The sequence below is a fragment of the Mandrillus leucophaeus genome, unplaced genomic scaffold (genome assembly GCF_000951045.1).
Source record: "Mandrillus leucophaeus isolate KB7577 unplaced genomic scaffold, Mleu.le_1.0 Scaffold36, whole genome shotgun sequence".
In the NCBI taxonomy this organism is placed as follows: Eukaryota; Metazoa; Chordata; class Mammalia; order Primates; family Cercopithecidae; genus Mandrillus; species Mandrillus leucophaeus.
In genome coordinates, this window is record NW_012103809.1 from 6,916,635 (window position 1) to 6,927,369 (window position 10,735).

The 10,735-nt window shown below is 49.7% G+C and overlaps 1 protein-coding gene across 1 annotated transcript in view; it reads right to left on the bottom strand.

The window, feature by feature from the left end:
- The window catches only part of LOC105546468, a 23,015-nt gene extending 20,235 nt beyond the window's left edge, over window positions 1-2,780 (bottom strand). The window contains 2 exon segments of the mRNA XM_011989665.1: window positions 2,259-2,361; window positions 2,744-2,780. Coding sequence (XP_011845055.1) covers window positions 2,259-2,361; window positions 2,744-2,780 — 140 coding nt within the window.
- Window positions 2,781-10,735: the final 7,955 nt, after the last annotated feature.

The following is a 10,735-nucleotide window of genomic DNA, read 5'->3' on the forward strand; positions in this document are numbered from 1 at the left end:
CGATCTCCTGACCTCGTGATTTGCCCACCTCGGCCTCCCAAAGTGCTGGGATTACAGGCATGAGCCACCGTGTCCGGCCGAAATTTTTAAAACATTCAACTTAGTCGTTAAGAAAGAGTTAGCTTTAAAGCGAGTCCTCCTGAGGTCTGTCTCTCGAACAGTTTAGATTCCTCTCCTTCAGGTCACCACAAATCTGCCATCTCTCCCTGCGGTCCCTCCCTGCCATGCACCGCCCTCCTGGAGAGCTGGGTGGCCCTGGGACCTACCCTCCCAAGTGCCTTTGTGGGGCCTCATCCCGAAGCCGCCATCAATCAGGTTATCTGACATCCTTCTGCCTCCCCCTGCCCTTGGGCAAAACACCCTGGGGTGATGTTGGGGGTGATGTCCACAACACAGCGCGTTGTCCCCTACGCATCGCAGGTTTCAGGGTGCTCCATGGATGTGGCTACTTAACCTGTTAATCCGAAGGACAAGTTTGACTTGGGAAGCGCTCCCTGGCTCACTCTCCACAGGTGCTAAGTGATCTCCTCCACGGATGTGGCTTCAGATGACCCCCTGTCTATGGCTATAGCTCAGATCTGTCCCGAGCCCCTGGCGCAGGTTTTCTAAAAAGCACCTGGGTATCACAGAGCGTTCCACAACTTGGAGCTGGAGGCCATTATGCTAAGTGAAGCAACACAGGAGTGAAAAACCAAGTATCATATGTTCTCACTTATAAGTGGGAGCTAAGCTGTAAGGACACAAAGGCCTAAAAATGATATAATGGACTTTGGGGACTCAGAAGGGGGAGGGTGCGAGGGGGGTAGGGATAAAAAGTACACATTAGGTACAATGTACACTACTCGGGTGATGGGAGCACAAATCTCAGAATAAACTACTATATAATTTATCCATGTAACAAAAAGTCACTTGTGGGGCGGGGCACGGTGGCTTCATGCCTGTAATCCCAACACTTTGGGAGGCCGAGGCAGGTGGATCACCTGAGGTCAGGAGTTCGAGACCAGCCTGGCCAACATGGTGAAACCCCATCTCTACTAAAAGTACAAAAAATTAGCCAGGTGTGGTGGCGGTCGCCTGTAATCCTAGCCACTTGGGAGGCTGAGGCAGGAGAATCACTTGAACCCGGGAGGCAGAGGTGGCAGTGAGCTGAGATCACATCATTGCACTCCAGCCTGGGCAACAAGAGCGAAACTCTTATCTCCAAAATAAAAAATAAAAAATAAAAAAAGCCACCTGTACCACTCCAAAAGTTATTGAAACATAAATAAATAATAAAATACAGATATACTAATTTTTGAAACAGTGTCTCCCCCCTGGATGACGGCAGCCATGGTCTTTCTGCCTGCGGCCTCAGCATCCAGTCCCTGCCGCCAGAGTCATGTCTCCAAACTCAGACGGGCTCACCCCACCCTCCTGCTTGGCGCCTGCAGCAGCCCCCACGATCTTACCCGTCAAGCTCCACTCTGCAGTGTGGCATCCGCAGTGACAGTGTGGTCCTTGCTCACTTCCGCCAGCCTCACCTCCCGTCCCCTGCTCCATCACTCTGCTCAGGCTTCCCGGGCAGACCCTTCTGGTGTGTGTGGTCTGGGAGTCCTGTGAGGGACGCTGCTGATGTGGCCATGTTGTGGTGACCACCTCAGGGACAACCAGGGTTTTTAACAAGGGTCTTCGGGCACTGAGCAATGAAGCTTCCCTGAAAGGAGTCCAAGAGAGGTCTCACGTAGGCAACCTTGGAACACAATGAGGAGCATACAAAACGAAAACAGGATGAACAAATAGCTGTCTCCTCTGCCTCCTGGCAGGTGGCGGCCCTGAGGTCTAACTCTGGCTGGCTGGTCACTTGATTCCTACCAGTAGCACCACGAACAGCTCCCACACAGTAAACACTTAGCATACCCCAGGCACTGTGTTAGGCCATCGTCATGCACCATTTTCCTTAACCCTTACAACACCTTGGTCACCGATGAGGAAACTCAGGTCCCCACAACAACGTGGGCAAAGTCACACAGATGGTAAGTGGTGGAGGGGCTTCCACACCCAGGACTGCCTGACTCTAAGGCAATGCCCTTAACCTCCCTGCTACGCCGATGCGTTGTGGTTTTCTCTCTACCTTCTTGAGTTCACACTTCCGCAGCATCCATCCAGTTATCCCATTTGCCTGTCCTGAGGGATTACATAGTCTTCCGACACCGAGGATCACAAACTGGGAAAGATCACCGACTGCCTCCAAGCCCTGGTTCCCAGCTCCTCCTCCTCGCCTCCCATGCACACCTTTGTCTGTGGTTAAGCTGAGTCTCCCCCTTCCCCACACCATGGGGACCTCCCACAAGCATCTGACAGTCAGTCAACATTTATGACTTCCTGCAAGGGAAGCAGAAGTCACACACGAGGCACTTGTACCGTGTGGTCCTACCTAGAGCTGTTGCAAAGGCAGGAAGAGAAGGGCATGCTGCCTAATGAGAGGGAAGAACACCAGACACTCACATCTTCATCGTGTGTGAGTGTCCAGTCCCTTACCTAGAAGCTATTTTCTGGGGGTTAAAAGGGTTCTGGTCCTAATCAAACAATGCTCTCCACATTTCATAATAGGGAGCCATGATCATCCACTATTTCCATGGGCAACACTGCAGAGGAAGGCAAAAGGCTCTCATTAATTAAACTAATGAATTCATCTGCAGGAGACAGGAAGAGTAAACCACGGAAACAGAATTGACTAATTCTTCTTCCATTAAGATGCATCTACTCTGAGCCAGAATTCCAGAGCTGGTTCCCTTCCTCATCCATGATGAAGACGTTGCGTCTCATGTGGTCACAAAGGCGTGGTGTTTCCTGTGTGGAGATACCATTGCTGTTCTGCCTTTGATAAAAAATTTAAAAACATCAACAATAAAAAAAAAAAAACAGAGACAGAAATGGTAGAGGGAGGGAGGAAAATGCTGTCAGTTCCTTAATCACCAATCACCAACCTGGAGTGGCCACTGACACCTTGTCCCAGTGTGGTGGGGGTGGGGCAGGGGGGTCCCTGGGGTCCATGGTCCTGGGGTCCATTCAAAGCCTCCACCCAGAAGAGGACAAGCCAGTCTCCAGCTACACAGGTTAAAAAAAAAAAAAAAAATACTTCACACATGAATTGAACTTCTTATCTCAGTCCCGACCAGGGACGGAATCAGAATAAAGGCTTTGGTCTCACGCAGCAACCCTGTGGCCAGTCCCCGCAGTCCAGCAGGCCTGCCACTGTGCTGACCGAGGCCGTCATGCATGAAGCACGTCCGGGGCTTTATGGCTCAACACCTGAGCCTCCTGGAAGGCCTTGGCCGCCTCCCCGAAGCCCCAGCGTACTGGCTCTGCAAGGCCCTGGGGTTAAAATAGCAAAAATGCCATCTGGCAAGAGGCTGGCTTTGTTCAGACTGTGTGCTGCCTTGTTGCTGGGGTGGTGGGGACATTTTCCAAGCCACCATAACAATGTGAGCTGCCACCTGGGCCAACCCCACCCCTCCATGCCCCCAGCCCACTCGTCAGCATCCACGCAATCGTGGCAGGACCCCCTGTGGCAGCTGAGCCACCTTGGGTTTTCCTCAATTCCATCTCACTGACTTGGTGACGACAGCCCCAAAGCAGGCAGGACAAAGCCCTTCTTTCTTCCTAGAAAAGTACCTGAAATAACACGCTCATTTTTAGACTCCCAGGAGTTGGTGCTGAGGAAGGGTCCTTGGGGCTGGGACATGGAGAACAGCCACCGGTCACTGCAGACCCTTTTATCCTGGCTGCCTTTCCCCTCTATTGGCACATGTTCCTTTTCCATCAAAAAATTTAGTTACAATTTTTTTTTTTTAAATAAGAAGACCAGAAAGAACACACAGGGTTGGCTGCCTTTTATAGGACAAAACATGAACAGGGAAACAACTTGTGTGTAACATGCGCACCCAGACAGACCTTATTTCAATCATGTCCAATTTTAAAATCCAGGAACCGGCCACAGTAAGGAAAGACAGGCATGTTTCAGGCTGTCCAGCAGCTGGGCAGAAAAACGGAGACCCACTGGGCCAAACAGTGAGAGGCTCCAATTGAGCCATCCTAGTTCAGGTCTCCCTGGTGACCCCCCTCTGTGCGGGGCGGTAAGTGCATCTCTTGATATTTTTAGTTCACTGTAAAGACATGGTTTTTGCCCTCCAGGAATCAGCTAGCTATGCATGAGCGGAAACCCTGCAGGTGCCGAACGTAACTGATTGGAGTGGGGAGGAGGGGAAGGACAAAGAGTGATGGCTTCAGGTTTGGCGAGTAGTTGAGTCACATTAGAAGCAAAAAGCATCTCTGATTTGGCCAGTAGAGGTGTGCACAGTTCTGCTGTGGTTTCAATCTTACTATAGGCTACAGTCAACAGGACAGCACAAACGCTCTTTGTTGACCAGACATTCGGCCGGCTCAGAGCAAGCAGCTGGGATAGAGTCACTTAGATTTCAGCAGCAAAGCTGTGCGGGGAGGCAAGACATTGCCTAGGCTGCCTCCCAGGCCTCAGTATCACGCCTAGGAGCTGGTGGAGGAAGACACCAAGGCAGGTTTCTCGAGCCCAGTGGAAAGCTTCTTGTTCTGCCCCCAGCTCCCTCCCAACAAAACCAAAGACCATTCATGCTAAAAGGGTCACCTGGTCCAACCCTTCTGGCCACAACAGAGGAAGATGCTCTGCCGCCCTCAGTACACCAAGGGGGACACCCCTAAAGAAAGCACTAGAAGGTGGGGTACAGTGGCTCACACCTGTAATCTCAGCATTTTGGGAGGCTGAGATGGGTGAACCTCTTGAGCCCAGGAGTTTGAGACCACCCTGGGCAACATGGCGAAACCCCATCTCTACAAAAAAAAAAAAAATGCAAAAAACTAGCTGGCCATGTGTCTGTAGTCCCAGCTACCAGCTACCGGGGAAGTTGAGGTGGGAGGATCACCTGAGCCCAGGATCTTGAGGCTGCAATGAGCTGTGATTACACCATTGCACTCCAGCCTGGGTGAGACAGTGAGACCCTATCTCAAAAAAAAATTTTTTTAAGCAAGGACTAGAAGCTGCATTGCTGCCAGCACTCAAGCTTCACCCCATGAGGCCCCTCCCTGCTGCATTAGCACTGGCCCCTGCATCACATCCCCACACCATCATCCTGAGATACCCTGCCCCCAGCACCAGTGGAATGAGTTTTGCACCCCAGCACTGTGCTGGTCACTTTCATCTCTCATCCCCGTTTTACAGATGAAGGGGCTGAGGCCAAAAAAAAACACAATCACACAGCTAGGAAATAGCAGAGCTGAGCAAAGAACTCTCAATCCAGTTCCCTTGACCCTACACCACTAGTGAATCCCAGAAAGGGCAGTCAGAAAGATGATAGTTTTAGACATAGATTTAAACCCGTATCTGCCTTGCTAAACTGCATCTGCTTTGATGGTGTCTGTTAGCATTAGATCCAACAGTCTTCACATAACCAAAAACAAGTGGCTGAAACAAATTGGGATTTTTTAAAATGTAAAGGCAGTCTGGAATTAAGCAGAAAACAGCTTGTGTGGTAGTGACACCATCAATGTATAGCTCTATTTGTTGGCCCCACCATCCTTATCATGTGGCTTCCATTCTTGATGTTGCCTCACATTCCAAGATAGCTGCTGAAGCTCCCACCATTATGTATGTGTTCCAGGCAGAAAGTAACAGGAAATACCAGGAAGAGAAAATTTACCTGCCAGCTTTTAAATTCTCTTTAAAAACCTTTTCTGCAAGTCCTACCTAATGACTTTAACCTTCCACCTTACTGGTCCTGCCTTTAGCAAGAGGGCCAGGGGAATAAGGTTATGTTAACACACTCCTGCCTCAAATAAAATTGGGGTCTCATTAGTAAGGAAGAGGAGAGGATGAAGAATGAATAGGCAGCTATGAGGTAGTTGGTGGTTGGTGAGCTGCCACAGAGCTGTCCTTGGTAATGAGCTGATTGGTAATAAAGTTAGAGAGACACCACTTCCTAGCATGGAAAGGGAACAATTTGTGGAAAACATTCATATTTCAGTACCGAGATTTTATTCCAGGTTTGATGAAGTGTTTTACAAACTTTAGCAATAGCTTAGAAATGAGGTCAGAGTAGTTTAAAAATGAAAAAAAGGCACAGGCAAGTGGCATATTTCTTTCTTCTGCAATCAGCGTTAAACCTTTCATCATTAGGTGAAATCTACATTCCCTGGGCCCTTGCTACTCAAACCATGGTCCGCCTGGACCAGCAGCATCAGCATCGTCACGGAACTTGTTAGAAATGCAGACAGTCATGCCCACCCCTGACCTACAGACAGAATCTGCAGTTCACCAAGACCCCAGGGGCTCCCAGTGCACATTCAAGTTTGAGAGGCCCTGTTCCAATGCAATGCCCTAAAGAGTCTGCAATGGGACTCCACTCTCCTAAAAACCTTTTCTCAGGAAGCAGTGTGCTCTAGGAATCTTAGTCTTTGGTGAGACTCTGCATCACAGTGCCACTCTCTGAGGAGAATATATATTAAAACACTTGTAGAACTATAATACCTAGTATTTACCAACTTCTGTGCCAGACACTGGTCTAAGGATTTCATATCTGTTTCTGTAGCTCATCCTTCTACCCACTCTGTGAAGTGGGAGCTCTTACTCTCATCCCCTCCCCTGGGGTGCAGATAAGGACATGGTGCTGAGTTACCCAGCCAGCCAGCCAGCAACGGGTCCAAGCAGATTCTGCCTCTCTGGAATGTTCTGCCCAGATGGAGAGATTTTAAGGTTCAGAGAAAGATGGGTCAGTGTTTCCGAATGAGGGGGCAGCTTGGTGAAATACACTCTGGACAGGTAGCTGGGATGCCTGGGTTCCAGAGCTTGCTCAGCTACTGTGACCTTGTATAAATAACTCACTAGACCACCTGGAACCTCACTTCTCTTATCTGTATATGGGGTGATATGCAAGCTCCCCTCCAGCTCTGACATTCCTCGGGTCCGGACATGCCTTCTGTATGATCTGAAAATCAGTCAGCTTTAGCAGCTGCCTCCCCTAACTGGCTGTATTCACTCAACTGCCACCCAGTCTGGCCACAGCCCAACTTGGTCTAGGCACCTAGATGTTGGACACCCTGCGAGTAAACTATACACCCTCCTGAGCAATCAGAGACCAACACAGCTGCTGCCAGCGAAGCCCCCCAGTTGACCCAGGTGGAGGGCAAGGAGCCGGGCAAAGTCGACTTCCTGTAGACTTTCGGACTGAATTAGACTTGGTATGAAAGTTCACAAAGGAAGCACCTGGCCACGTGAATGAGTTCACCAAGGCTGCTGGTGTGATATTACCCCTCTGCCAGCCCCCACCGGAAAGGGCTGGCTGTCCACCTACAGAGTGGCTGGCAGGAACCAGAAAGAAGTGGTGCAGGAAAAGTCACTGAGACTTTTTGTTGTGAAAAAAAAAGTGAAGGCTTCTTGTTGCCCCCTGGCACTTCTGAGGGCACTTATCTGGTCAACAGATCTAAGTGGAGCAGATAGTCTTTGAGAGTCTCTTCCCAGTTCACAGTGGACCCGTCCACCAAGCCCCTTGCTCACCACTCCCTGCACTGCAGTAGACACAAGGGAGGCTCCTGGTGGCCCTGCATCTGCTGTGGGATGCCTCCACCCACTCAGCTCTACGTGAATGGCCCACAGGCAGCCCGAACCCCAGGCCAGACCACAGCCTCTTTCCCAAGGATTTAGGAACTGGGCCACGAGACTCTGTCTCCAGAGGCTGGACCTGTAACATATACATTTAGTGTCTTAGGGTGGGACATCTTCTACCAGAGCGATCCAGACTGCAGAGAGACAGACTCCAGACAGAGCCCACACACAATGTGGATCATAGATAAGAGGACGAGAGGGTCCAGGGTCTCTTTAGTCCCATCCCAGATTCCAAGCCCTCCTTCTTTAGGTTCTCAGCCTCACCCCTGCATCCTATAATAAAGTCTCCTATAAGCAAGCTTGCTTCAGAACAACTCTATTACTTGTCAGTGGAGGCGTCTTAATGCTGAACCAGGCCTTCCCATACTCAACAAATATTCATGAAGAGCCCACATGGGCTAGGAGATGTGCTTGACACTGGGGGAATGAAAAAAAAAGTACGTCGTTATTACTAATCTCAAGGAGGTCTCATAAATCTGGGATGTAAACAGATCATTCTAAACCAATGTATTAGTCTCAATGTTTGTCTTCCCCTAAAATGTGTATGCTGAAATCCTAGCCCCCAGGGTGACGGTATTTGGAGGTGGGGCCTTTGGAAGGGACGAGGTCATGGGGTGGTTCCTCATGCATGGGATTAGGACACTTAGAAGGGGCTAAAGATCAGAGTTCATTTCTTCCACCAGGACACAGCAGGAAGGCACCATCTATGAACCACAGAGAGGGCCCTCCCCAGACGCTGAATCTGCCAGTGCCTCAGGTGTGCTAAAGGCAGCCCCTGGCTTCAAGAATCTTGCATCTTAGAGGGAAACCACATGGAACACTTAATAAAAGTTCAAGACAACCGAACAAGAGACTTCCAAACAATTACTGCTAAATGAGTGGTCCCTGAAATGTCACAGAAGCTCAGAGTTAGGTAAATGAACTTTGAGCTTGGCAGTTAACAAATTTTCAGAGCAGGTAGAGCTGAGTTAGGCCTCCAAGCATAAAGTAGATTCAAATAGAGACAGTGCCCAGCCACACTCTTGCAAGTGATGCTCTTGAAAATATTAAATATCCACAGAGTTCCATGCTTCTAAAAGTGCTTTCGCAGCCAACTCATGTGATGCTCACAAGCATGCTGAGGAGGAAGGGATGTAACAGAATCGCTGTTTGATGATGGGGAAACCAAGACACAGACTAAGTGACTGGCTTGGTTCGCAAAACTAGTGAGTGGGGCAGATGCTCATGCCCCCTCCCTGATCCAAGGCTCTTCCTGTCACCTCTTCCATTAATAAAGGGAAGGGGACACAGAATCACACATCTCAGAGCAGTTCTATCCTTCCTCTGGAGCTTCTGGACAGACTCAGTCTACCTTCTTCCTGGTGTGGCAGCACAGGAGTTGAGAGTTTCTCCTAAAGACGCCTGGAACAAACCATATATCTGTTAAATACGTCCTCCCTGCATGCTTGTACACTCCGAGATGGCAGATACCGTGTCTTGTTCCGCAATGAAGCTCAGAAGCTGGCCCAGAATTAAGAGTGTATTCACATATATTTCGTGATTGAATGAAAACAAATAAAAGGACAAGTGAACCAAACAGATTGGTCAGAAGAGGGAGAAATGGGAGGTGGGATCGCAGGGCCACTGTGGTGTAGCGTGCAGCCACCTGATGTTTAGCAGTGAATCTTCCAAAGCTTCTCCTCTTTGCTGCCCCTCTCCCAAATCTTCTTAGTATTATGTCCAGAGGGCAGGCAGAAGCAGGGAAAAGAGATGCTAAAATTTCCAGCAAGTACCAGTTTGCTACTTATTAAGACTCTAGGAAAGGGTGATAGAGAACACCAGGAAGTGACTCTGTGATAAAGCCAGTGCTTAGCGTGAGCTCTGGCAGTCCCCAGTGCCTGCCGTGTAAGTTCTGGTAAATTGCAAAGGAAAATGTCAGTATTAGGTGTGAGTTGGAGGTGTGAACCTTAAGCGCTTGCTACGATACTCAATTTGGAGTTGTGCTTAGTCAGGATGAGCTTCTAGGATTCTCGTGTGTCCTCTGATGACATTGACTCCCTTTGTCATTGTCCCGGAGTAAAATCAGTCCCTGGGCGGGGGCTCCCCTTATGGGGAGTTATCACCTCATCTAGCAACTGTCTACTCACTTTTTAACGTCCCCCAGACAAGGCTGACAGAGGGACCAAAGTGGAAAAGGCGACTGGTCAGGAAAGCCGTGAAAGGTCAGCACCCCCGCCATGGTCCCCCAGAAATCACTACCGCCCTCTGTTCTCCTTTCCGCCATCCCTCACCCCTCCCTCCTACTCAAACCGGCGCCAGCTCTGGAGGAACACCAGCTGATCTAGGAGCCACAGCTTGTGCCAAGAGCCACAGGCAGTTTCACTTGGCACACAGTCTCAAGGAGAAATGGCTCTTTGTTTCCACCAACAGAGGGAATGCCATCAACTCCTGCTCCCCAAATTCCCACACTCCTTTCCCTCTCTGTCAAGGGCAGAGAAAAGCATCTTCTGGCCCTTCTAGACCCAAAACACCCAGCTAAAGACAAAAGCTGCTGACCCTATGTGACCTGGGCAGATTCACTGTCCACACCCCACACCCCTCACCAGGCTCCCCAAAGGCTGCCTTGGCTGGAGAACTTGGTATGTCACTCTGCTGCTTATGTCACAGAAAAGGAGCAGGTGCTGTCACTTGGGCCACGTGAGCCAGCGACTCATTTTAGGATCTGGTCCCGGACATCTAAGCTCTTTGCTTACCCTCCTCATCCCCACTGGCTTCCCTCCGGGTTCTTCATTTTCAGAGGGAAAACATCATAACCTTGAGTCACCATGGGGAGGTGATGACCACATGATAGGGAACTTACGCAATTCAAGAGAGGGCAAGTGCCTGTCATACCCAGAGCTACAGTGGAAGAAGGTCCTCGGAGCTCCTTCAACGGATCATATGATTTCAGTGTTGCCCCGTAATTTTGAGGCGAACTTTCCATTAACAAAGAAAGTGCCTCATTCTCATGAACCCTGACCTTATTTCCTGAAACAGCCTTGACACACAAGCCCGTGTGCACACAATCCCCTACACAATTGTACC